Source organism: Grampus griseus (assembly GCF_964374135.1).
Source record: "Grampus griseus genome assembly, chromosome: 9".
Lineage (NCBI taxonomy): Eukaryota > Metazoa > Chordata > Mammalia > Artiodactyla > Delphinidae > Grampus > Grampus griseus.
In genome coordinates this window covers 6,212,459-6,239,441 of record NC_139003.1, presented here as the reverse complement: position 1 = coordinate 6,239,441, position 26,983 = coordinate 6,212,459, and the positions used below count along the sequence as shown (strand labels likewise).

The 26,983-nt window shown below is 60.1% G+C and overlaps 2 protein-coding genes across 2 annotated transcripts; one reads left to right on the top strand and one right to left on the bottom strand.

Annotated features, from left to right (window-relative positions):
* Nucleotides 1–255: 255 nt before the first annotated feature.
* On the bottom strand, nt 256–10,273 carry ATG9B (autophagy related 9B; the record flags this gene model as incomplete). The annotated part of the gene is given in 21 exon segments (XM_082662570.1): nt 256–372; nt 468–691; nt 778–901; nt 1,696–1,726; nt 1,728–1,787; nt 1,968–2,101; nt 2,267–2,491; nt 3,095–3,304; nt 3,485–3,669; nt 3,809–4,259; nt 4,263–4,309; nt 4,312–4,543; nt 6,300–6,427; nt 6,430–6,434; nt 6,946–7,107; nt 7,299–7,355; nt 7,499–7,506; nt 7,509–7,552; nt 7,667–7,891; nt 7,894–8,162; nt 10,269–10,273. Coding segments are annotated over 20 exon segments (2,724 nt in total). The 3' UTR covers nt 256–372; nt 468–569.
* A 207-nt stretch (nt 10,274–10,480) lies between these two features.
* Nucleotides 10,481–26,754, top strand: ABCB8 (ATP binding cassette subfamily B member 8). Its single transcript, XM_082662449.1, has 16 exons — nt 10,481–10,631; nt 14,239–14,551; nt 14,886–15,041; nt 15,118–15,212; nt 15,362–15,467; nt 16,325–16,486; nt 16,584–16,669; nt 16,795–16,892; nt 17,329–17,434; nt 20,507–20,540; nt 20,758–20,894; nt 21,089–21,183; nt 21,329–21,462; nt 22,165–22,312; nt 23,695–23,945; nt 24,635–26,754. Exons 1-16 carry the CDS (start codon nt 10,537–10,539, stop codon nt 24,758–24,760), a joined length of 2,142 nt encoding a protein of 713 aa, XP_082518575.1. The 5' UTR covers nt 10,481–10,536; the 3' UTR covers nt 24,761–26,754.
* The last annotated feature ends 229 nt before the right edge of the window (nt 26,755–26,983 follow it).

Genomic DNA, 26,983 nt, shown 5'->3' with positions numbered 1-26,983 from the left:
GTACCGCAAAAAAAAAAAAAGAACCTACTGCCTTTCGGGTCCAGCCCCTCATGGCTCCCTTATGTGCAGCTTGGCCTCCATCTTGGCTCTGCCCTCCAACGTGAGGTCACTTGGGTACTTCTTCCCAGGCGACCACTCCAGGACAGATAGTTGTCTCTTAGCCCCTCCGTGTGAGGACTGTCTCTAAGACATGTTTCCCGATGCCTTGGGCATCTCCTCTCCTACCCTTTCTCTCTTCTCCGGGGCGAGTTCCTCATTGACTCCCAAGTTCCGCCCAGCTAAAGCATCCATGGGGGTCTTTAAAGAGGGCTCGGCGTGCCCTTCCACTCTACCTCGTCCGATCTCCTGTGGCTGGAGAAGAAGCCAGGGAACCTGGGGGAGGAAAAACACTTGACAAGCAGTCCAGGGGTTTAGGTTCCAGAGATGACCATCCCCACCACCCCAAATTCCCACCACTGTTCCCATACCTCTGAGTCTGAGTCCACCCAGTGTCCTACTCGTTGCCCTGCCTCCACCCCAGTTAGACAATACTGGCCGTGAGCAGCCCTCTCAGTCAGTGGCCTGGCCTCTCAGCTAGTGGCCTGGCCAGCCTCCTTCTGGGTGTCTGTGGGCTCCTGAAACCCTCCAGCGAACAGATTCTGGGTCCTCTGGGTTCTCCACTGCTGTCTGGGGCTGGAAGCAGGACTGGAGCCTGGTGAGAAAAGCCATCAGCTGGGCAGTGCCATGATACCTGCAGTTCACCCAGGGTCTGTCCCCCACACACCCTGACCGCCTCACCATCACTGGACCGGGATGGCTTCTCCTCGTCCGGCGAGAGTGTCTGCGGCGGGCTGGCCCAGGGCCTGGACAGGGAGAAGGCTGAAGCCTCGCCCCACAGTTCCTGCTGCTGCTGCCGATGGAGCTAAATGGAGAGAAGAAGAATGAAGGGCTCCCTCCGGCCCTGCAGCCTGAGGCCCCGCCCCCGGGCTCGGTGCAGAGGGTGCTGAAATCTCCTCCCCCACCCTCAGCTTGGAGCCTGTCCCTGGCTGTGCGGGGCTGTGGTTTGGTAGGAGTTTGCCTGCCTCACTAAAAGCAGAGCTGCGTTCCACCCCCAGCTCCACTGCTTGCCATCTGCGACCTCGAGCTAGTCACTTCACTTCCCCTAGCCTTAGGGCCCTCATTTGTCAGATGAGGACAATGGGGCTTCCCTGGTGGCGCAGTGGTTTAGAGTCCGCCTGCCGACGCAGGGGACACGGGTTCATGCCCTGGTCCGGGAAGATCCCACAAGCCGCGGAGCGGCTGGGCCCGTGAGCCATGGCCGCTGAGCCTGCGCGTCCGGAGCCTGTGCTCCGCAACGGGAGAGGCCACAACAGTGGGAGGCCCTCGTACCGCAAAAAAAAAAAAAAAATGAGCAGTGACTAGCCAGTGGGCAGGGCCGTTGAGAGGATCCCAGGAGGGGAGTGCGAACACCCACATGTCCTCGCATCCTCGCCCAGTGTCCCTCGGCACGAAACCTGCACCTTTCTTTCCCTTTCTGCCCCCTCGCCCTCCCTTCGTCTCGTCACCAACAAGGGCCACCTCTTAGTTCCCCTCACCCTCTTCTGAACTGTGTTCTTTCCTGTTGGGTAAATTCCTTACACTCCAGCCCCTCCACACTCTCCATTTTGTTCAGCTGCTTTCTCCCCGCATTTCTCTTTCTGGCACCCCTCTACTCACCTGGTGCAGGTAAATGGCGTGGAGACTCAGGAGACACAAGCTCTGGGAGCTGGGCCCGCTTCTGGCCCCCACTGCCTCCTGGGGACACACAGCTAGAACAGAGGGCACAGTGGATGAAAAAAAGACAGGTCCCCCCGTCCCCAAATGCCCCAGGGAGGGCCAGGCTTCACCTCCCCCTTCTGGTCACCCCCGCCCCCATGCCCCTGCACCCTTCTCCTGGAGGATCAGCCCCACCAGCCCTGCTCCCTGCGTCTCAGTCCCCCACCCCTCACCTTGAGTCCTGGGTCATTCGGGAAATGGAGGCCAGGAGGCTGGCCGTGGCTGCAGCTGGGCAGGGGACTACGGGGCTCAGGTCCTGGGGGGGCACGAGGGGCTGCATGGAGAGGTTGGCCGGGAAGGCCTCCGGCTGGGCGCAAGAGAAGAGAGGGTCAGAAGAGAGGACAGGAGGGGAGGCGGAGGTCTAAGGAAGGCAGGAGAGCGGGCTGAGCTAGTGAGTGGGTTAATACAAGAGGTGAGGCAGAGGGGGGAGGGGCCGGGGGGGAGGCAGCAGGGCAGGCAGGCTTCGACTCACCAGAGGGGAGGAAGAGCTGCTGAGGATCCCAGGGCTGGGGGGGCTGCGAACCGAGCTGGCGCCCCAGGCGGCTGCATCTTGTTGCACCCGGCCTCGAAGGTGCCCCAGGAACTTGGAGCTGTGGCTTGGGGGGCACCGTTGTGGATGAACCAGGGAGAACCTCATCAATGAGAGCTCAGTCTTCCCGTCCTCAGCCCGCTCAGACAGTGAGGCCTCTGTCTGTCCCTCTTTTTTTTTTTGGCCGTGCCACGTGGCTTGCGGGATCTCAGTTCCCCTACCAGGAATGGAACCCAGGCCCTGGCAGTGAAAGCACCAAATCCTAACCACTAGGCCACTGGGGAACTCCCGTGAACACCACTTTTATAGCTGTAGTGGGTGCCACCTGGGGTAGGCAGGACAGGAAACACTAGCCCCCCATTCCCTCTTTCCAGGTGAACTGGAAAGAATGGGGACTAGCTCAAGAACACCCAGAAACACAGCCTCAGAACTGGACCCGGGTGCAGACTCAGCACTAGGATACGGCGGGACCTCAGTGTTTTGCCAAATCTGTTCACACTGGATACCGGGGCTGGCCTGACTCCAGCCCTGTCCACTGGCCGAGACGTTCCCATTTACAGGTGTTATGACGTGCTGGGAACTCTGGTAGGGCTCTACACATGTCATCTCACGTAATCCTCATAAGAGTCCCACGCACTGTCCTCATTTGACAAATGAGGGCCCTAAGGGGAAGTGAAGTGACTAACTCGAGGTCACAGGTGGCAGGCAATGAAGCTGGGGGTGGAACCCAGCTCTGCTTTGAGCGAGGCAAGCAAACTCCTACCAAACCACAGCCCCGCACAGCCAGGGACAGGCTCTTACCTGAGGGTGGCCATGGCGCTTCACATCCATAAGGGCAAAGGAACAGATGTCCCCAACCGCGGCCACATCTACAGCGAAGTGACGAAAAAAGTCAATGATCTCCAAGGCGCCAGGGCGAAACCAGAAGAGCAGAAACAGTGGGGCGAGGACAGGGGACAGGAGCTCCTCCGTGAGGGAGACCTGGGGAAGCAGGGCTGAGGCTAAGAAGGGGTTGCTGAGGGCAACCAAACTCGCCAAGCAGGAAACCTCCAACGCAGTCATTCCCCGACGCCCGGGAGGGCCAGCCCTGAGCCCCTCTGTCCCCAGACACCGCGGGCAGCCAAGCCTCCTCCGCAGCCCCGCTACGGGCGTGACCCTCACCGCTCGGTGTTGCAGCAGCCGCGCCATCTGCCGGTAAGAGCTGGTCCTGCCGGCAGGGCCGGTCTCCTCCGGGAGGTAGTGCGTGTGCGCCAAGGCCGCCGGCAGCAGGATTTGCGGCGAACGACCTTGGCCCTGCCCGCCCGGAATGAAAGACCTAGAGGGCGGGATGGGGATGGAAAAGGGGCCTGCCGTTTAGAGGATGTGCGCCTGGGATGCAGGGCTGGGGGGCCACTAGCGGTGGAAGGGGTAGGGATGCGCGGGAGGCTCAGCCCCAGGACAGAAGAATGCCCCTCCCCGGACATCTCCCCCATCGCACCTGGCCACTGGCCACTATCCCGAGCGCGGTCATGGCGGTGAGCACGTGCTCCACGTAGAGCACATCCTTGTCGTAGACGGTGAGCACGAGCAGCGCGGCGAAGAGCGCGCCGGCGAAGAAGACGAGCTGGCGGGCCAGCAGCGCGAGCACGGGCGCGGGGGCGCGCAGGAAGGCGGCGGCGGGGCGGGAGGCGCGGGCCAGGCGCGCGCGCAGCTCGTGCGGCAGCTCGTTGAAGTGGCGCAGCTGCTGGCGGGCCAGGCGGGACCAGCGGCGCATCGCCAGCGCGCCGGGCTCGCGCCGCAGCAGCTCAGCGCGGCTGTAGAGGGCGTGCAGCACTTGCCAGGCCAGCACCAGCGGGCTCAGCGCCAGGTTCACGGCCGCCAGCAGCAGCACCGTGCGCCGCCAGCGCGCGGCCAGGGCGGCCCGCCGGTCGCTGCGCTTGTAGGCGTCGGGCAGCTCCTAGCCGCCGCGGAAGAACGAGAAGGGCCCGCGGGAGAGGAGCAGATCGAGTTGGGCGCCAGGCCGCAGCTGAGGAAGGCCGCCCTGCCTCCCCGGGGCACGGCGCGGCGGGCCGGCAGCAGGCCCTTGTTGGCCAGCGCCACCTGGTAGTTGGTGTAGCGCAGGATGCGGTGGTGGGCGTCCAGCTCCGTCAGCGGCCTCGGCTGCCCGCACAACCCTCCGCTCCTCTGCAGCGCCAGGAGGCGGGACTGCACCTCGGCCCAGGGCACCGAGCTGAGCTCCTCCTGCGGAGAGGGGACGCCTGAGCGCCAGCCACCTGGATTCCTCTCCACGGCGATGCCCAAACTCCCCGTGACCAGAGATGTATCCCCGCCGTCCTCACCCAGTGTCTCTCGGGCACGAAAGCTGCCACCTTTCGCTTTCTGCCCCCTCGCCCTCCCTTCGCCTTGCCACCAACAAGGGGCACCTCTTAGTTCCCCTCACCCTCTTCTGAACTGTGTTCCTCGGGCCCCTGCGCCTCCTGAGGCCGTGAGTCATGTGCTTCCCAGGAAGAGCTCATAAACCAACTCTACATGTATCTGAGCTCAGCTCCGTAAGAGCAGGTTTTCCTGGCCACCGCTCGCCCACCCGTGCCCGCAGCCCTACACATACAAGGTACATCAGAGCTGCAGGTAACAAGGCAGTCTCTTTCCCGTTCCTGGGGTACCAGCCCGCTGGGCCCGGAAGCCCCCAAACTTTTACCTCAGCATGCTTTGAGACACACACACACACCCCGCCCCATCCCACTCGAACAGATTAACCTTCCTAAGACAGTGGCCTTGTCCCCGTCGGGGTGGAGGCTGTCAGATCTCACTTGGAGCTCATCTGCAAACCTCATTTTAGCCCAGTTTCACCCAGCCTCCCCAGTCCAGCTTAGTCAAGTCCCTCCAGGCCAGCCTCTCCAGTCCATCCCAGGGTCTCCCTTTCCCCTGGAAGGAAGAGGGGAAAGAAGGAAGGAGAAAGAGGGGTCAGGCACCTCCTGGAGGAGCAGTGGTCCAGCTCCTCAGCTTCCCTGCCTCCATCCCCAGCCCTCGCGACTCTTTCCTGTGCTATGGCTTGTGCTTCCATACTCAGGTGGGCTTTCGAGAACCTCTCCCCTTTGCTGCACAGGAGGGCTGTGTAAAAGTCTCTGCACTTCTGAGAGGAGCAGAGAAAGCTGGCTGCTGAAAGTAGCCTTTGCGCCGTGCCTTAAAGAAAGAACTTGGGGGGCTTCCCTGGTGGCGCAGTGGTTGGGAGTCCGCCTGCCGATGCAGGGGACGCGGGTTCGTGCCCCGGTCCGGGAAGATCCCACATGCCGTGGAGTGGCTGGGCCCATGAGCCATGGCCGCTGAGCCTGCGCGTCCGGAGTCTGTGCTCCACAACGGGAGAGGCCACAACAGTGAGAGGCCCGCGTACCGCGAAAAAAAAAAAAAGAAAGAAAGAAAGAACGTGGGTACAGAGCCAGAAGGAGCATGAGCGAGATGGGGAGGAAAGAGCAAAGCGTGACCAGGGACAGTGAAGGGGCCGACGAAGTAGCTTCCTGCAAACAGGGGCCAGAAAGGGGGGTGGGCTCTCCGACGGGCCTGAACACTCAGTTGCAGGCTGGTGGGTCAGTCTCCTTTCTGCTGCCCAAAGATGCGCATTGCTTCCCCTGCCCCCTTCCTGCCTGGGGTTTGGAATGCCTCCCCGCCTCCTATCCTCCCCAGCCCAAGCCCAGTTCCTCCTGCTCTGGAAAGTCAGGTGACTGCCCTTCCTCTAAAGACCCATTGTTTGGACCACAAGCACGTGACTGTGCATCATCTTCCATAACCATCTACATCAACTAAGCTCCACAACAGGAAGGACCTTGTGTTCTAAGGGGCAGTACCCCACCTCCTAACATTATTCGGGGCCAAGGGTAGGTGTCTCTAAGGGCTTCTGCCCTCTTCCCAGTGGATCCTTCTGTCAGTACAGCTCCCTACTCCTTCCCACCCTCCGCCCCCTGACATGGCACGCCTCCACAGACACGCTCACCCAACTCACTGGGGGGATGTGCAGGGCCTCCCTGGAAAACACCTGGATGTCCCAGCAGCTGAAGAGTTTGCAGACCGAGCGAAGCAGCTGGAAGAGCCAGACGGCAGCCGCCAGGATCAGCAGGAAGACAAGCAGGAGCGGATCCTGTGCCGGGCGGGACAGACGGAAGAGAGAAAGCAGCGGCCCCATAGCAAGGGAGACCTGGCTTGGGGAGCAAGGGGGTCCTGGAGAGGGGACCCAGCCAGACCGGTGGTTCTCAAAGTGTGGGCCCTAGGGGTCCCCAGACCCTTGTGAGTGTCTGCAAAGTCAAAACTTTTCATATAATATTAAGGTTTTCTGCCATTTTCATTCTCCTTCTCCCAAGAGTACGCAGTGGCCTTTTCCAGCGGCTACGTGACATCACGGTCAGTCGATGGAATGTATGTTTGTCTGTTCTTAGGGACAGCTTTAATCTCTAACAAGGTGGATCTAGATAGGATTCTCATCAACAAAAGGTCTCGGGAGTTGGGTTCTCAATCAATTTTAAGCGTATCAAAGGTGGCCTGAGACTAAAAACTTGGAGAATGGCTGATCTAAACCAAGGAACAAAAGGAGGGAGGCTTTTGTCTTTGTCGGTTGCTCTCCCCCATCACCTCCCCCACCAGCTGTCACTCACCGCTGGGCACACTGGGATGAGGGTAGGTTAGCATCTGACAAGGTCACTTTGCTGTGGAGCGACCCAGGTCTTGTTCGGTTTTTTGGTTGGTTGGCAAAGAGAACGCTGTAATCCACGCAGCGAAGAAGGAAGGTTGTGAAGGTGACAATGAAAATGAATCGTCTGGGACAGGAGGGAGTGCAGTGATGAGGCCTGCGGGCTGGGAGGGCTCCTGCCCCAGCCTCCGGGCCCGCCCGGATTAACCCATCCTGCTGAGCCCCTAGGTTGCCTGGGAAGGCACTGGAGGCCCAGAAGCAGCAGGCACTACTGAGGAAGCAAGGGGAAGAGCTTGGAGTCTGGGACAAGCATCTCACCCCAGCTGGAAGACATCCTCCAGCAGGATACAGGCAAAGCCACTCCTCTGGTGGTAGCTGTACATGTGGCAGGGCGTCAAGAATTAAGCCTGAGGCATGATGGGCCTTTCCTGAGGACGCCGACTCCTCAGCCCCCAAGTCTCCAGCCCACTGCCTCCCTGTCTCCCTGTCTCCCGTGCCCCTTCTGCCAGGCAGAGCACAAAAGGATATCTTGGTGAAGAAGCTGTCCAGGTTCTGGACGTGGTGCCAGGAGCCTGGGCACAGAGGGGAGAGCGTTGGGACTCACCTGCCTCCGTGCCCTCAAGCCTCTGCCAGAGGCCCAGCCCAGGGGACACTCTGGAGCCCTGAGGCCCTCCCCAGCCCCTCACCTCGGAGCCCTTCAGGCACGTGAAGCAGGGGCTGCTGCCCCTCCCCATGGAGGGCTGAATCTTGGGACCCCTCAGGGTCACAGTCCTCCAGCCTCTCAGAATCCTGCTCAGGGATCAGAGGGCCTCTCCGCAGCCCAGGAGGGTCCTGGGGGCATCGGCATGGGGCAGGGGCAGGGTGGGAACCCCAGGAATGGGGAGCAGAGATGGGCATCATCGCGGGCCGGGCTGCGTGGCGGGGGTAGCGGGAGTGGGGAGGGTACTATAGCGAGGCTGAGAAGCCCCTGGGGCCTGCACCGCTGGGTAGGGGGGCCCCGGGGCTGAAGGAGGAGCTGAGGAAGGCGTGCTTTTTGTGTGAGGTGCAGGGGCCAGAGAGAAGATGGAGACCCTCCCTCCCCCAGGTCCCCGACCCGGAGGAGGAGAAAGAGGAGGCAGTGGCACGGGGAGGAGGGGCACGGATCCACGCCCCAGCTGCCCCCGGTCCCCACCCCCCGCCCATCTGCCTCACCATCAGGCCAGCGGCATCTCCTGAAAGCTTGGAAAGATGGGAGCTGCTGCTGTTTCCGAAGAGGTCTGCGTTGCTGAGCGGGGACTTCAGCAACCAGGACGGTGACAACAACAGCCCGGTGACCCAGTTGGGGCAGGCCTCAGGCGTCCCAACTCGCAGTCACCAGCCCGACCACCCACACCCCTTCCGGGGCAACCCGCGGCCAAACCTCTTAGGGCCCCGCCTCCATGCCTGGCAGGGCAATACCTGGAGAGGCAGGAGCAGACTAGCGGCAGATGGAAGGAGATCCCCCCGGTCCCACCTTCAGACCCCCAGCGGACTTAAAACGGGAGGCCAGAGAGCAGAAGCCGAGAACAAAGACAGAAAGAATCTAGTTAGGATTATAGGGCTATGGGGCCAAGATATACATCTTTAGTTTCTTAAAACCTTATCTCAGAATAAAACAAAACAACTTATCTCCCCTCCCTATATACACACACACAGAGTGATCCACAGAGAAACACTTGAAGACCAAACACAAAAAGAAAAAAAGGAAACGAGAACGGCTGCATGTTTTGCTTGTAGGACAGTGCTAAGGAATGGAAAAGGGGAGACCGTCTGACTTTGCAGCCAGGGTGGGGGAGACTGAGAGGGAGCAAGTGAAGGGAGGAGAGGCAGTTATTTGGGACGAGAGGTGGTTCTCGGAGATTTTACAGTAGGAAAGTGGGGTTCCTTGGAAGCTCCAGTATGTTTGCTTATTTATCCTCTTGAAACCCCCTCTACCAAGTTCTGATCCAGTTTTGGGAGCCCCCTGAGATGCATCAGGGCTGACCCAGCAGAGGGCAGCTGAAGGTCAGGCATTTGGAAGGGCAGGTAATTTGGGTGCCCCAGGGATGAGCTGACTGAGTTGAGTTCCTTGTTGCCACCTCAAGGAAGAGGCGGAGGCCCAGGCAGCTGGTAGGGTAGCTTGTCCAAGGCCATTCTTGAGGCCCTGAATCATCAGGTTTCCTACTGAAGTCCATTCCTGAGGTGCTGACTCAGCCACCCATGTGTCAGGGCCTCCAGGGCTTAAGCCCAAGCGCTGATGTAGGGACCAGTATCCAAGACATGGAAACAGAGGAACAGAGTACATCCCAGATTGCCCACTGGAGGAACTTAGAGGAGGAACCTGTGCTTCCTTCCTGGGAGGGGAATTGTCATGGTAGCTCAGGACTTGCATAGTTTTATCCCCGAGCAGGAGGCAGAGCTATGAAAACAAGACTCCTGGTGCCCAAAATGGAATCCCACACTGCAGAGGGGCTAGGAAATTCCCATGATCTCTCTGAGACACCTGTCAAAATCAGATATGTGGGGTTTCCTCTGGTCTCTCCCCAGCCTCACTCACCCTGATATTCCACCATACTCACTTTAGGACCCTCCCATACAGCCTCCTCACCCAGCCCAACCTCAGACTAATCCTGACACGTTTTCCTACCCAGTTTCACTCCAGATTCATCGATGAACAGCCTCCCTACCACCGGCCCCAATTCACGTCAATTTATTATTAAGGACACTCTTCCCTGCCAGGCATTTGGAGGGGAAGGAGGGGACGGATGAATGAGACAGAGCCACTACCCAAAAAGAAGTCACAGCCCAGAGGGGAGGCAGCTATGCAAACAAGTAATTACACAGAAGAAATAACTAAGAGTGAAACAGAGGTGTAAGAGCTGTGCGGTGGCAGCTTCAGGCACAGTCAGCCTAACTGCGGTAGGAAGGCGTCTGTGGGGGAGATGGATTTAGGGTCGCGCCAGCGGTTCTAAACCATTGAGTAGGGGCAGCTTATCAGAATCACCAGGGGTTTTTTTCTCCCAAATATATGTGGCTGCCGTCCCCTGAGCTCTGACTCGCCTAGGAGAGCGGGGTGGGTGGCAAAGCACGTGCACATGTTTTGAAAAAACTCCAAACGGTTTTTGTCCCTTAGTCTCCCAGAACCAGCGGTCTACACTCCCTGGAGACTCCGGAACATCTAGAGTCCGCCAGGAGCGCCCATAAGAGAATGACCCGGAGGTCAGCAGCTGACGCGTTACTATGGATACCCCAGGGCGGGGGGACGCACTCTGCACACCCTCAAAACGTCACCCCATAGCCGACTCGGACGGCGTGCACAGGGCAGGGCCCGCCCGGAAGTGGGGGCGGGAGGCAGGTGACTCTCTGCAATCACAGTCCCAGAAGGGGGGGCTAACAAGGTTTTCTCCAATCACAGCTTGCAATGAAATTGATGCTTCTTTCCACCAATCATCGCCGAGTCGCGAGGGGGTTGTCGGGATGGGGGCCGGAGCCAACATGGAACCTTCAGTGGAGTAAGGGTGAAGCTGCCGTTGCCGGCTGCTCCTTTTCTACCCCCACCATGTTGGTGCACTTATTTCGGGTCGGGATTCGGGGTAGCCCCGTCGCAGGCAAGCCACCACTATCCCTCCGCTTCCAGACATTCTCGGCCGTCAGGTAAAAAGGGACAAACCTACTGGGAGCGCGGGCCATTGACCGGCCGGCAGGGCGTGGGGACCGCCGGGAGATGGAGTCCCAGGCTCGCGCAACGCCTGCTGGGAGTTATAGGCCGGCTCGGCCCGGGGTTGAATGTCACTCCCCCGGGGATTGGCCTCAATTATTTAGAGCGAGACCTAGGTGCCAGCAGGAGGCTCGGCGCGTCTGTATCTGCATGTGTGCTGGACGGAGGGGGCGTTCTGGCCGGTGACCACGCTAGGTCTCTTCCCACCAGCGGGCGCCGTGCTGCACAGGTGTCGGGCCCCCGTTTCCGGCCCCAGTCCTCGTTCTTGGAATTGGTCTGGCGATGTGGACAAAAATTATTAGTGTCCGGAGACATTAGGTATTGCTGTTGTTCCAGAAATTCAGTGTGAACTGAACAAAAATGGTTACTAAATCGGGATAGTTTCAGCAGAGATAGTCAATTTGGTAACGCGTATGTATGTGTTCTTGTATGCTCTATACACGTTCGTCTCAAGAGAGAAAGACACAGGTGGGAAACGAACATGTACCCTGAAACTGCCACTCCGCTGTAAATGCTTTATGAGAAGCGACTGATGCCTTTCTAATCCTGGAGTGAAGAACCCGAGAGCCAGGCAGGCAGCAGATTCGTAGGGGCGGGTGGATGTGAGCTTGTGTCCTTTGGAAAGCCCGTCTGACTGATGGAGGGCGAGATGGGCGGAGCTGCAGCTAGAAGTACCGGTGCTGGGAAGTAATCTGCCAGTTCTTGGCAGTGACCAAGCACTGCTTAGACCTTAGTTTGGAGAAGATGAGAAAAGCTGGAAAGTGGCCATGGTAAATTATTAAAAGGCTTGAAAACAGTCCTTAGGAAAAGAGTAAGGGTGTCGATGTTTTTTAACCAGAGCGAAACTCCAGAAAAGACATCAAACAACGTTTTACTATTTGTGTGTTCATAGTGTAGTGTTTTTAAAACGTCAGGTCACAACACAATAGTTCATAAAGTGAATTTAGTGAGTCTGAATCATTTAAAAGTGAATATAATGGAATATGTGTTAAAAACAAAGTAGGAGGACTTCTCTGGTGGCGCAGTGGTTAAGAATCCGCCTGCCAATGCAGGGGATATGGGTTCGATCTCTGGTCCGGAATGATCCTACATGCCGCAGAGCAGCTAAGCCCCTGCACCACAACTACTGAGCCTGCGCTCTAGAACCCATGAGCTACAACTACTGAGCCCACATGCCACAAGTCCTAAAGCCCGCATGCCTAGAGCCCGTGCTCCACAACAAGAGAAGCCACCGCAATGAGAAGCCTGCGCACCGCAACCAAGAGTAGCCCCCGCTCGCCACAACTAGAGAAAGCTCACGCGCAGCAACGAAGACCCAATGCAGCCAAAAATAAATATATTAATTAATTAATTTTAAAAATTAGGGAGGGAATTCCCTGGTGGTCCAGTGGTTAGGACTTGGTGCTTTCACTGCCGGGGCCCGGGTTTAATCCTTGGTGGGAAAACTAAGAACCTGCGAGCCGCACAGGACAGCCAAAAAAAATGAGGAGAAGTACTGTTTTGTGAAGCATTTCAGTTTTCTGTGACATTGTGCCGGATCGCAAAGCAAAACTTATTTGTTACTGTTACCCACAGTAAGTCTAAAGCTTTGCAAACGCTGCAGCAGCGAGTCAGGGCAGCTTGTTCTGCATTTCTAATGAGAGCATGTGCTCAAGAAACATAACCATTTGCTGAACACTGTTATGTACCAGAGCTCTGCTAAGTGCTCGGGATACGGTGGTGAATAAGATAGGGCTTCCCGCCATCAAGGAATATATGGTCTAATGAGGAAGAGGGGCATTTACACAGGGCAGAAGGACATTGAGCTTCTCCGTTTATATTTTGGATAGATATAAAGTACACAGTGGAAGACAGGCAGGTGGATGGGGTCGGGGGAGGTGTAATATAGAGTTGGCAAGAAGCCCAGGCCTCCCTGAAACAAGGGAAGGATGAGATGGAGTGTGTAGTTAGGAGGGTCTGGAAATATGAAAGGCCATCATAGTAAAGAAGAAACCTTTCATCTATTTGTTTTTTAAAAGCCTCTCCTCATCAATAATCTCATTTGGATCTTTGATCGTCCTACCGTATACTCTTGGCCAGATAACTTATGCTTCTAACAGGCCTCCCTATAGCCACTCCTGTCATTCTCCAGCTCACTCCCCTCTGCAGTGATCTTTAAAATGCAATTATGGGGACTTCCCTGGTGGCGCAATGGTTAAGAATCCGCCTACCAATGCAGGGGACATGGGTTCAATCCCTGGTCTGGGAAGATTCCACATGCTGCGGAGCAGCTAAGCCCGCGAGCCACAACTACTGAGCCTGCGAGCCACAACTACTGAAGCCCGCGCACCTAGAGCCCGTGTTCTGCAACAAGAGAAGCCACTGCAATGAGAAGCCTGTGCACTGCAAGGAAGAGTAGCCCCCACTCGCAGCAGTGAAGACCCAACACAGCCAAAAATAAATAAATTTTTTAAAAAAATTTTTTATTAAAAAAATGCAATTATGATTATGGTCCTCGTTGCCCTCTCAAGTCCAGGTGTTTTAAAAGGATGGTAATGGCTCCCCCCACCCCACCCCCAGCCTCCAGCCTCGGCAAGCTTTGTCATTAGTCGTTTGTACCCACACGCACACTAAAGCTTAACTACCGCAGTGTAGTTACTCGGTCTGTACCGTTCACCCCCTCTTCCTGTTCCACAGAGCAGGGCACTGACGCACAGTAGGCTGCGGCCCTATGTTGCCATCTGCAGGTACCGGAACTGCAGGAAAGGGGTGATCTTGGTCTATCCCAAGATGACAAGATACGTTATTTGGATTTTATTTCTTTTTCTTCCTTCAGCTGACAGAGAGGGAGTCTGTCACCCTTTCCTTCCTTGCCTTGTCACGTAAGCGCTCAAGGCCAGGAAGGAGACAGGGCGATGGGATATATAATAAGCTTCCGACCAGTGGTCAGAGACTTGGGTCCAGGCCTGGCCCTGCCACACATAACCTTGGGCTCATCACACATGGCAGCATAGGATGAGCCTGGATTCTGGAGTCAGACAGCAGGGCTCCTCTCTTGTCCTAGTTCTGCTGCCTGGGGACAAATGATTTCAGCTCTCAGCCCTGCAGGATTTTGTCATCTATCAAGTGAGAATACTGGCCTCTCCCTCCCAGGGATGTGAGGATCAAACAGAGTGGACTGATGACTTGGTGAGGTGGGGGGGCACTGTCCCTCTCCGAGCTGCATTCACTGGGAACTTCTGTGTTCTCCACTGTAAGAGGAGCGCCGTCCAGCTCTGATGTCCTGTGATTCTGAGAGAGCAGGGGTTGGAGACGGTCACTGGCTGGGGCCCGCCGTCTGAGAGGCGAGCCAGGGAGAACACCTTTACCACTCGATTGCTCTCCACTGGGCGTGTTCATCTCAGAAACCGAGGTTGCTTCAGAGCCGCCCTGAGAAGGGCAGGGTGGGCCATTGCGAGAGGAGCTGCTGCTCTCCAGAGGGCTGAGCCGAGAGCTCGGCCGCTTTGTTGTTCAGCTGGGGGCCAGCTGGGCCCTCGAGCCCTCAGTGCCCTTCTCTCCCTGCAGGTCCCGCGATGGCCGCCCCAGCTCCTGCCTCCTCGGGGCCGTGGCCCGGCTGCAGCCCCAGCTCCGGGCCTGCCTCCCTCGAGCCCCCCCAGCTCCCAGCCGCAGCCCCTCTGCCTGGCTCTGGGTTGGGGGAGTCCTCCTGGGCCCCGTGATCCTGAGTAAGTGCCCCCGCCGCGGCCTTGTGGCACTCTGTGAGGCAGAAGCGGCCCCTCCGGCCCGCTCCGGACCCCGTGTCGTGGAGCCCCGCTTCAACTGGAAGCTCTTCTGGCAGTTTCTACGCCCCCATCTGCTGGTCCTGGGGGCAGCCATCATGGTGAGGTTTTCTCCCGCCCCGCCCCACGCCAGGGACAGGGAAGAACCCAGCCAGGGGTTCGCGGAAGCCCCAGCCAGAGCCGCCTAGGGACAGCTTTCCTGCCGGCCGAATCTCAGAGGAGACCTCGGGAAGCAGCGGGGCTGGGGGTCACCAGGAGGACCTGCACAGGGCAGCTGGGTGAACAGGGTCCAGGGGTCCCCTGGGGCTGGCAGCTGGGCTTTAACTCTCCGAGAGACACAGGAGCCCCCAAAGCGTGGGCAATAGTGGGAGAGGAAGGGCCGGGGTTAGGGAAGAGCGTGGTCCCCCTGTAAACGTCTGTCTCCCACCCCCCAAGCTGGCACTGGGCGCAGCACTGGTGAATGTGCAGATCCCCCTGCTTCTGGGTCAGCTGGTGGAGATCGTGGCCAAGTACACGAGGGACCACGTGGGCAGCTTCCTGACTGAGTCCCGGAACCTCAGCACCCACCTGCTCATCCTTTACGGCCTCCAGGTACAGCAGAAGGGAGGGCCCGGGGGCCGCCAGCGGAACTGCGCGGGCGCCCCTGAGATCCTGGCCTCTCTCCCAGGGCCTGCTGACCTTCGGGTACCTGGTGCTTCTGTCCCGCATCGGAGAGCGCATGGCTGCGGACATGCGGAGGGCCCTCTTCAGCAACCTGCTCCGGTACTGCCAGCCTCGGGATGTGGGGTGCAGTGGTGGCGGGGACCAAGCGGCCCTCGGGGGGGACTGGTGAATGCCTAGGGGCGGGGCCTCATACTGAGGTCGTGTCTCCCTCTTCTCCCCCACCCGCTGCCCCCGTGTCCCACTGCCAGACAAGACATTGCTTTCTTCGATGCTAAAAAGACAGGGCAGCTGGTAAGCCGATTGACGACTGACGTGCAGGAGTTTAAATCATCCTTCAAACTCGTCATCTCCCAGGTCAGCGCCCAGGTCCCCCCACGCTCACTCACACGCGCATGCTCCCTAGTGCGGATGCAGCAGGCCAGTCCTGCCCACCCCACCCCCCGCCCCACCCTTGGGCCCTGCGCCCAGGCTCATGCCGAAGCGAGAAGCCTGCTGTCTGGTGAGGGTGCGGGTGAGGGAAGAGGGACGTTCACAGCAGGAGGTGCCACGGCAGCGTCCGGGGTCGAGACAGGCTGTTTCTCTCCCGTTCTGAAATCCTACGTCCCCGGAAAACCGTCCCAAGAAGGAAGGCTCAGATGAGCCTGTCCTGGCCCAGCTTGCCCAGAGCAGAATCACCACCTTGCCCCCGGAATGCCGGGCACGCCGGCAGGAGAGGGCGCGATGGCTTTCTGCTCTGTTCCTGATGTCCTCTCCTCTTCCCCCCGCGTTGTCACTGACCCCTAGCCGTCCCTGGGCGGCATCACCAGGCAATCTCTCTTTTTTTATTTTTTGGCCGCGCCTCATAGCTTGTGGGATCTTAGTTCCCCGACCAGGGATTGAACCCGGGCCCCGCAGTGAAAGCACCAAGTCCCGACCACTGGACGGCCAGGGAATTCCCCAGGCGATTCTCTTTCTGTTCAGTTTCTAGAGCAGAAGAGAATAAAAGTGGGATTTGTCCCGGGGGAGGATGCCTCGGTCCACAGGCATTCTCCTCACGCCTGCGCATCAGGAAGGGGTTACGCTCTGTGACCAGTGGACTGTCGGTTGGCCTCCCGGGGGTCAGACCTATGGCCTTGGCCTTGTGAGTGGAGAGCTAGCTGTAGCCAGCTGACTCTTGCCGAGTTCCCCACATCATGTTGCTGATGCCAGACGCCCTCCTGTCCGCTCCCCAGGGGCTGCGCAGCTTCACGCAGGTGGCCGGCTGCCTGGTGTCCCTGTCCATGCTCTCCACGCGCCTCACCCTGCTGCTGATGGTGGCCACGCCTGCCCTGATGGGCGCTGGCACCCTCATGGGCTCAGCTCTCAGAAAATTGTCTCGCCAGTGTCAGGAGCAGGTACCAGCATTCCCGCCCGTCCTCTTCTCTGCCCTGTACTCCTCTGTCACCCCTCCGTGTCTCCATCCCGGCACCCTGACTCCTGGACTCCCCACAGGTCGCCAGGGCAACGGGTGTGGCAGATGAAGCCCTGGGCAACGTACGGACCGTGCGAGCCTTCGCCATGGAGCAGCGGGAAGAGGAGTGAGTGCCGGGTGGGGGTGGAGCCCAAAGCGGTGGCAGGGGGGCGGCCTCTCCAGATGCACCTCCCCCCACCCCGCGTCGCAGCCTGCCTGCTTCCTGAGGGCTGGGCTCGGCTTCTGTCGCAGACGCTATGGAGCGGAGCTGGGGGGGTCCCGCTCTAAGGCAGAGGAGCTGGGCAGAGGCATCGCCTTGTTCCAGGGGCTCTCCAGTATCGCCTTCAACTGTGAGTGAGCGAGGCCCTACCGGGGGACCTGGGCTGTGGCTTGGGCTGAGCTCGGAGGAGCGAAGGACGGGTCCCAGCAGGGTGGGCAACGGGCGGCTCTCCACCTGCTCGAGGTCCTTCACATGTCTCTCGAGGGCCAGTCAGCCGGCCTCTGGAGTCTGCTGCCGCCGGCAGGCAGTGGGCAGGGAGACCCAGTGTCACAGCCGAGCCGTGTACAGCACGCTGCTGGGCCGCCCCCAAGGGAGCCGTGGAGGTGCCCCCAACCCACTCGTTGCCAGATGACGAGACAGAGGCAGAGACCACTCAAGTGACTTACCTGAAGTCCAGTCAGTGGGGAGCACAGCAGGGACTGGCACTGGGGACCAGCACGTGGGCCAGGCTCTGTCCTCTGCCCTCCGCTGCTTCCTCCTTGAACCCCTGTCCTTGCCCCACTCAGGCATGGTCTTGGGCACCCTGTTTATTGGGGGCTCCCTCGTGGCCGGACAGCAGCTGACGGGGGGAGACCTCATGTCCTTCCTGGTGGCCTCCCAGACAGTGCAGAGGTGAGTGTGGGGCCGTTCCCTTTCCTAAGGGGCCCAGCTGGGCCAGGGGCCGGGGGTGCCAGTCTGCTGCGGGGACAGCTACCAGGTCCCCTGGCGAAGCTCAGGGCTGGGGATGGGGAGCCCCTGCCTTCGTCCAGAGCCCGCTCAGGGCTCCCAGCAGCCCCTGCAGCCTAACTCGCTGACCGTACACTCGGAAACGCAGTTGCCATCTTCGCCTTCCAGACAATTCTTCGATGAGCCTTTTTTTTGGTCCTTTTTTCTTTTTCTTTGGCCACACCACGTGACATGTGAGATCCTAGTCCCCCGACCAGGGATCGAACCCATGCTCCCTGCGGTGGAAGCATGGAGTCTTAACCACTGGACCACCGGGGAAGTCCCAAGACTTTTTCTTTTTCTTTCTTTTTTCGTGGCTGCATTGGGTTTTCATTGCTGAGTGGGAGCTACTTTTAGTTGCAGTGCACAGGCTTCTCATTGTGGTGGCTTCTCGTTGCAGAGCACGGGCTCTAGGCACACAGGCTTCAGTAGTTGTGGCTCGCGAGCTCTAGAGCGCAGACTCAGTAGTTGTGGCGCACGGGCTTAGTTGCTCCGTGGCATGTGGGATCTTCCCAGACCAGGGCTCGAACCCATGTCCCCTGCATTGGCAGGCAGATTCTTTTTTTTTTTTTTTTTTTGCTGTATGCAGGCCTCTCACTGTTGTGGCCTCTCCCATTGCGGAGCACAGGCTCCGGACACGCAGGCTCAGCGGCCATGGCTCACAGGCCCAGCCGTTCCGCGGCACGTGGGATCCTCCCAGACCGGGGCACAAACCCGTGCTCCCTGCATCGGCAGGTGGACTCTCAACCACTGCGCCACCAGGGAAGCCCGACACGCTTTTTAAGAGCTGGCCTCCCACCCTCTGCCTGACCTTCCCCTGCAGGTCCCACCCTGCTGGCTCACTGGATCCCATCTGCCCGCAGGCACCAGAGCTCCCCGCTGGCTCTGCCACAAGAGTGCCCAGGGTGGGCCTGCTCCCCTCCCCTGTCCCTTCCAAGCTAAGTTCCTAGCAGCTCCTTCTGCTGTTTCTCCTCACTGTTTCCCCGCCATATACCATGTATACCAAAACACATAAAACATAAATACGTGTTAGATAAACAATTACAGTAAATGTGGTAGAATAAATAATTGAAGAGTGGGGGGGCACCCCTGGTCGCGCAGTTGTTGAGAGTCTGCCTGCCGATGCAGGGGACACGGGTTCGTGCCCCGTTCCGGGAAGATCCCACATGCCGCGGAACGGCTGGGCCCGTGAGCCTTGGCCGCTGGGCCTGCACGTCCGGAGCCTGTGCTCCGCAACGGGAGAGGCCACGACAGTGAGAGGCCCGCGTACCGCAAAAAAAAAGAGAAAGAAAGAAAGAAAGAAATACAAGTTAGATAAGCAATTACCGTAAATATGGTAGAATAAATAATTGAAGAGTGAAGACCTGTGTTAGCAACCAGCCACGTCCAGAAGATAGAACATCAGCTCAGACGCCCCTCTGGGTCCCTTCCTCGTTATTCCCGACGCCGACGGTCCTCGTGTCATGGCTCTGCCCCGTGGCTTACCACCTGTGCGAGTGTCCGCCGTTTCTTCCAGAATCCCTCACCATCAGCCTTATTAATATTGTTCTGGGCAGAATGGAGCTAAGCTGGAGGCAGGCAGGTAGAAAAGACTCCCTTTCTCAGCCCCAGACCCAGCATTCCACAAAGACCAGATACCACCCATTTCTGCTCAGTGCTTCCTAATCTGGGCCCATTCAGACCCTCTCTTGTCCTGGGCAGCCTCACCCCTCCTTCCCGCAGGCCCAGGAACTGATCCCTGGTGGCCTTGGGACTAAGAAGGTCTGGCTGTTCCGAGGTGGAACTTGGGCGGCCCCCTGCTGCCCCTCCCCCAGTGCTGACCCAGATGAGCACCACTGGCTCCCTTCACGGTCACCCTACCGTGCTCAACGGGGCAGGGGCAGGGGCAGAAAGTCTCCCCCGGCGGACGGCAGCCCCCCGTCCCAGGCCTGGCCCCGCTCCCTCAGACTCGCCTTGCCCTGGGCCCCTCCCCTTCATGGCCTGCGTCCAGACCCTTTCCTTTCCTCCCCACTGCACTGCCTAGCCCGTTGGCAGAGCCGTGTCACAGACTTCAGAGAGCCTGTCTCGCAGGCTGCTAGGTGCTAGGTGGGGCGGCTTCCCCAGCCACAGGCCTCAGGCGCAGACTAACTTGCTGTCCTGGCTCTTCTCGGGAAGTTCTCCGGGCGTTTCCTTGCGGGCTCCCCCCCTCCCCCACCCCCGGTGCTGGGAGAAGTGAGATCCTAGGGAGTCAGTCTTGCCTCCTCTTCTCTTCGAGAAGAACCCGCATGCACAATCAGAGACGCACAGTCACGGGCTGGCCTGGCCCGTGACTAAGCGGGGGGCCGGTGACTCAGGAGTAGTGACTCACCTTCCTCCTAGCACGGCAGCCCCGCACGACGATGAGGAGGTGACCCACCGTCTGGACAGATGGACACTTGCCCCTCTGCTCACACAGGGCGGAGCCCGTGATGACATGTCCTCAGGGAATTTTGAGTTCCCTCTGTGGTCCAATGTCTTCTGTTTCCTTCTTTCTCTAGAAGGAGTAACATGCTTTTTTCCACCTTCCTTAGCCCTTGCTTCCCCCGGGAGTGGACAGCGCTAGGTCTGACCCCCTTGGTGGGCCTCACAGCCCCTCCCTGCAGGCTGCGGGCAGCGTGGAGTCCGGCCCCGCCGCGCCCTGCGCCTGCCTTCCCTGTTTCCTCCCTGGAGCCCGGCCCTCAGGTACTGATGACTGTCAGCCCATCCGGGCCAGGAGGGAGCGTGGCCCTGAAAGGAGAAGTTACTTGCCAGGAGACCTCCCCGGTGGTGCCGGATTCCAGGGCGCCTAGGGCCCCAGTTTTCGGGAACTACCTCTGCGTTTGGCTTCCGGCCGCCTGTTTCCTCGCCTCACCCAACACGTCCCCCACGCAGCTGAGACCCAGACCTGCCCCTCTGGCGCTGGCCCGCCTTCTCTCAGGCCCTCCTCATCCCCCTCTTTCAACCCTCCTCTTTTACTCGCAGGTCCATGGCCAACCTCTCTGTCCTGTTTGGCCAGGTGAGTGGCAGAGCTGGGTGGGTCCAAGGATGTGGATGCGGTGCCTGGGCTGGAATCCCGTCAGCCACTGATGTCACTTGTGTGCCGTGGGAATTGGGTGTCTGGCGGAGGGGATACGACAAGCCCCTCCCCCGCCGCCAAGTGGGAGTCCAGGAGGTGCTGCCCATTCCCTGGGACCCCATGCCTCCCTCACGCAGACTTTAACCCCCCTCCCCAGGTGGTGCGGGGGCTCAGTGCAGGCAGCCGGGTCTTCGAGTACATGACGCTGAGCCCGCGCATCCCACTGTCCGGGGGCCACTGCATCCCCAGGGAGCACCTGCGCGGCTCCATCACCTTTCACAACGTCTGCTTCAGGTTAGCGTCAGTGCTGGGCGCAGGGGTATTTCTCTGCGGGTTGAGGGCAGGAGAGGGAGCCTGTCTGGGGACCTGTGGGTCAATGTCTCCCTCTAAGTAAGCCCCCCTTGGGGGTGCAGGGAGACTTTGGGAGGGACCCGGGCAACAAGGGGCCAGGAACCCGGTCTGACTGAGGGTCTCTTGGTTCCTCCCAGTTACCCCTGCCGTCCCGGCTTCCAGGTGCTCAGAGACTTCACCCTCACGCTGCCCCCGGGCAAGATTGTGGCCCTGGTGGGCCAGTCCGGGGGAGGTAAGAGGAGCCCGCCACCCTCCCACCTGTGACTTTTCCCTGTGGGAGCCACTCAGTGTGGAAGGAGGGGCCCCTCCACTGCCACCGGGGGCGTCCCTGTCCCGGACATGCTCCAGAAACCCATGCCCCCCTCCCGAACCCCCAGGAAAGACCACCGTGGCTTCCCTGCTTGAGCGCTTCTACGACCCCACGGCGGGCATGGTGACGCTGGATGGGCAGGACCTGCGCACCCTCGACCCCTCCTGGCTCCGGGGTCAGGTCATCGGCTTCATCAGCCAGGTGCCTGCTTCTCTCAGTCCCTGCGGCCTGGGCCCCTCCCCCTTCCCAGCCCCGTCACCTGCTGCTCTCCTGGGGGCACGGGGGTGAGCTGGCTCTCTTCACCAGTCCCCAGCGTTCACTGGGGTCCCAGCGACTGCAGCTCTGCCCTTGGAACCCTGTTCCTCGATGTAAAAGGTCCAAGCAGGTGGAAATGGGGTGGCCGTTTTAGGATCCCTGGGTTCTGTGGTGTCCAGAAGGTCTGGACACCCACACGGTGTTGCCGGGCACTGCTGGTGGCTCACCCACCAACCAAGGCCCCGCAGCCCCGCTCTGAAGCTCTCAGCCCCACTGCTTTCCCAGCGAGCGTCCACCTCCCCCCACCCGCCATGTGTGGATAGAGGGCGCCCTTTTGGCAGGAGAAGGCCAAATTGTAAAACCCTTCCCTGCCCATCTCCCCAGAGACGGGGGACCCTGCCGGGCCAGCTGGCCTTGCTCTCCCAGCCGCCTTCCCGCTCCCTTTCTCAAGGGGCTCCATGCCATGCAGGAGCTCGGCTTCTTCCCCCTTTGATGGACCTCTCTGTGTTTGACCTGTAACTTTGAACTGCCCCTACCTGCCCTCCAAGTGGTCCTGTTCTGGCCGAAACAGCTTCTGCTGATGCGCCCCTCAGAGGTTCAGGGCAAAATCAGAATGTTTCCGGTGGACCCTCCACCTCCCACCCCCAGGAGCCAGTCCTGTTCGGAACAACAATCATGGAGAACATCCGTTTCGGGAAGCTGGACGCCTCCGACGAAGAGGTTTACGCAGCTGCCCGGGAAGCCAATGCACATGAGTTCATCACCAGCTTCCCCGAGGGATACAACACCGTCGTGGGTGAGTTCAGAGACAGCATCCTGCTGGGGTCCGCGGGGCCCACGTGCGAGGCTGGGATCCGGGGGGCAGGAACACAGTCACAGCATCGGGGAAGACCAGACAACAACCATGGCCGAGTGGGACAGAGGCGACTCTGTGGGGACAGGGGAGACGAGGCCCATGCAGTTCAGGCACAGGCAGCCTGCAGGGACAGGAGCGTGACGGAGGGCAGGGGCACAAGTGATCCGTGACGTGGGGACTCTTCAGAGCTCGCCACGTCAGCACCCAAGACCTGACCAGAAGCAAGGGGGTGTTACCTCCTTGTAATTGTTTATCCTTCAACGAAAGGTGCTCCCCTGGCTCTCCGTAGGGGTGGGTTTGGTTGAGCCAGTCTGTCTTCTGACTTACGCAGAAGAGGGCTCTGGTGGTTCTGGAGCGTTGCAGCGTTGCAGCGCCGCACTGGAGTCTTCGCAGTGCGGCCTGCACTTCGTGTGCTCCTCTCAGAGGCCTTTTTTTCAGCCTTTGGGCTCATGTTTATCGTCCAGGGTCTCTTGGCTCTGTTGCAGAATGTTCCAGCATATCTCACGGCACAGGCATATCCAAGGTTCTCAACTCCTCTCGAAACCTAGTCCTGAGCCTGGCTGAGCTTAGCCTTCCGAGTGGCGCCCCCTCTGTGGGTAGCCGTCCTTCGTGTTCCGTGTTACTCACTGCTCGGATTCCTGCGGACCCCGCCCTGACGGGAGGAGCCGGGCCCACTCCTCTCTGTGCGCGCGCATTGTACCCCTGACCCCGTGCACTCGCGGGCTGCCCGGGGCTGCAGCCTGCCCCCCTGCTCTGTGACTGCAGAGTCACCTGAAGCTCTCTTTGGCAACCAGGCTGCCACCTCTGCTGTTCTCTGTGGGCATTTTGGACCCCAATATGGTCTTCCCAGAATGCCCAGGTGGGTTTTGAATCCCACTGTTCTGCCACCCCCTACCCCACCGCAGGAGTCACATCTGGATCCTAGATGTCCCCACAGCAGCAGAGAGCCAGGAGGCCAGGAGAAGGCGGCTAGCGCTGCAGGGCCAGGGCAGGGGGTGGGACCCAGGCCCGTCATGGCTCCGAGCCCCTGCCCTGGTGTGTGGGTGGAGCTCAGCGACACCTCTGAGCATCCCTGAGCCCCGCTGCGTTCACGACCCGTCGTCGTGTGAGTGCCTGTGCACGTTTGCACGGGGACGTGGGATCGTGGTGCCGCCAGGCATCACCCTGCCCTCAGAGGCAGGACGAATGCGCACAGGGCCAGGGCAGGGCCCTGAGGGGCCAGGCGGGAAGCGCCAGACGGCCCCGGTGACCATCTGCAGGGCCGCCCCCGAGTGCAGAGCTGAGCGCCACTCCAGGCCCCGCCCTATCCCCTCCCTCCCCAGGCGAGCGGGGCGCAACCCTGTCTGGTGGCCAGAAGCAGCGCCTGGCCATCGCCCGAGCCCTCGTCAAGCAGCCCTTAGTGCTGATCTTGGATGAGGCGACCAGCGCACTGGACTCGGAGTCTGAGAGGCTGGTGCAGGAGGCCCTGGACCGCGCCAGCGCTGGCCGCACCGTGCTGGTCATCGCCCACCGGCTCAGCACCGTGCGTGGGGCCCACCAGATCGTCGTTATGGCCCACGGCCGGGTCTGCGAGGTCAGCTGGGGCCCGGGGAGCAGGTCAGGGGGCTGGCACGGCTTCAGCCACGGACACAGTGGGACGGGCGGCTCAGCTGAGCTGTGTGAGGGTCTGGCCTGGCCCTGGGGCCTTGGGCTCATAGTCTGAAAGCAGCACCCGTGTGGATTCAGGAGTTCCTGCCCTTTGATAAGCCCTGGCCTCTCGGGGCCCCAGCTTCTTCCTCTGTCCCCTGGGGTGGGGCAGTGAGTAGAGCTGCAGCGTGGCTCCCAGGATCAAAGGCGAAAGTTCTCAGAGAAGTGTTCGCTGCTGGGGGAGGGGCCCAGGGGCTGAGGCACAGAAGAGGCCGCACCAGGGACCCTGATCAGGGCCCAGGCAGGAGCAGCCCAGAGGCTGTGTCTGCAGCAGGGCTTGGGGGCTGTATGGGGCCCGGCTCACAGCCCCCTGGCCACTCGCGCTGGGCGAGGGGCACTGGGCCTTGTAAGAAAGACAGGGGGACCCAGATGCTCTTCCACGATCTAGCTCAGCTGACAAATACAGATGCGCCAGTGGCAATCCGTAATCAGCTGTGCTTTGGTTTCATACTCGCCTCAGGACTGATGCTGGCTTAGGTGAAGCCGTGCCCAACGGCTCATGAGAAGCTGGCCCTCCAAGGGCTCTGAACTCTGAGCTGGGTTGGGGTGACCGTCTGCCCCTCTTCCTCTCTCCAGGTGGGGACCCATGAGGAGCTCCTAAAGAAGGGCAGGCTCTATTCGGAGCTCATCCGGAGACAGGCCCTAGATGCCCCGCCTCTTGAGACGCCCAGGGGCCACGGGAAGCAGCACCCCAAGTCCTGAGAGGTCTGGTCACCGCCGTGCATCCGTGCCCAGGGCCAGGGCTCAGCTCAGGGGGGATCCCGGGCACCGAGCCCCCAGGTGGGCCAGCATGCTGGGGTGGGGGCTACTGCCATCGCTCCCTTGCTCGCAGCGAAACCCGGGCCAGGCGCCGGGCTGGGGAAGGTTGGGCGCACTCCTCCTGCCAGAGCTGAGAGCCCCTGGCTGCACGGCGGGCCCCTGCTCTGTCCCCTCCCTTTGCCAAGCCCTCCCCGACCCCTCTCCCAGCCCTGCCGAGCCTCCCCCTGTACCCGACAGGCTAAAGGTGTGCAGGCCGCAGCTGCAGGGAATTTTCACAAGTCAGCACCGGGGGTGGGAGTAGGGACTCGCCCCAGGATTCGTCCCACACCAGTACCAGGACCTCGGCCTCCTCTGCGGAATCCCGACAGGCCTCTCAGGGCCCTGCGAGAAGGCGCCCACCCACTGAGCCAGCCCTTCAAACCCGCAGCCCACATCTTGGGAACAACTTCCCTTCCTTCTCCTTGTGCCTTTACACAGTCCTTTCTCTAGATTGTGCCCTCCCCCCATCTAAACAGGACGGGGGCCTAACAGGCCCCTTGGCTCTTGGGGAGGGCGAGGAGGGGCGGGCAGCTGTGGTCTGATCCACAAGAGGTTCTGCCCCAGCCCCGTGCGCCTTGAGCCCGTCATCCGGTGAGATTGTGGACCGCCACCCTCTATGTGAGGACACTTACCTCTGAAAGGGACAGAAGAGGACATGCACCCCAAACTCCAGCCACGGGGGACGTCCAGTGCTAACAGTCACCACAGCACTGAGGAACAGCTGATGCTAAGCCCCTTGGGCTGACAGAATACAAAATCCGTCCGGCAAGGAGCGGTCCCTGCCCGACCGGCCTCCCTGGCGTGGTCAGATGGGGTCCCTGGAGCAGGTGGGACCAGAGCCTCACTTTGAAAGAGGATAGGCCAGCTGCCCAGGTGGCACAAGCCCTGTGACCCCAAAGCTGTGAATGGGGTGGGGCTGGACTCTTGTCCGCTTCTGGGGACCTAAGAGCAGCCAGGGTTTGCCCCCAGCCCTGGTCAGCTCCTAGAACCGGGCACCCCTCCTGCCTTGGTTCTGCTTGTGTCACATCCCACCAGGAAACCTTCCCCCTTCACAGCCACGTCTGGGCTGAAGACTCCATCATGAGTCCTGCACCCTGGCTTGAGAAAGAGGGGCCGCCCATGCTGGACCTTCAAGGCCAGCCAGACCTTTTGGATTTATCCCGTGGCATAGAAGGACGATGCCATGTTTCAGGGGTTGGCAGCAGGGGCAGCTGTGGCTGGAGGCCAGCCTGGAGGAGGCTGCAGCAGCTCAGCTGAGAGTGCCCACAGCCTCTTCTGGGTGTGGTTTAGGACCAGGTGCTACTTTAGGGAAATATCCCAGGGCCAAAGCCACCCTGGTTTCATGCGCTGCTTTCTTAATGATGAGAGGTCGCACCCCAGGGCAGGCCTGGCCCGGGAAGCAGAGCACGGGCTAGCTCCAGGTCGCTTTGCCACTAAACGCCTCCCTAGTGAGGGCAGCCAAGGGCAGGCCTCAACTCCCCGGCCGAGTCCATGCTGGCCTGCCTGGCCCCTCCCGGCCGAGGCCAGCTCGTGCTCTACCAGCAGCAGCCGCGGCCTCCAGCCACCCAGACGTCTTCTGACACCAGATTCTAGGTCTCTCCTTACCCCTGCAGGGTGGCCTCTCCAAATCCTGCCCCCCCCCCGCATCCCCTCTTTAGGGAAGTGGTGAGATCCATGGCGAGCCCTGAGCTGGAAGGCCCTGCGGTCAGCTGCACACTTGCTGTGTAGCCTTAACCTCAGCCTTGGCTCCTGCAGCTATTCCACGCAGACCGTAAACCTAGCTGCACTTAATTTCGCGAGCTTCTTTTAAGAGTTTAATTAGAATAATCTGTGGTAAAGTACTTAGCCTCAGAAGCTGGTTACATCTGTGCAATAAACCCTGTTATTCACTCCTTCAAGGTGTGTGTTCATTAAGCACCTGCTGTGTGCCGCCCTGTCTGCCAGGGTGGGGGCGGTGAGGACATCCCTGCCCCCGTGAGACCTGCGGCGGTCTCATCAGGAGGACGGACAGGAGGCCAGGCGATCACAGCGCGACGTGATCATGTTCAGTTGGCGAACTACGTTCCACTCACTGCCGAGAGCCCATGGACCCTCGCCTCTAATGCTTTGTGGAGGGGCACGGAGTAG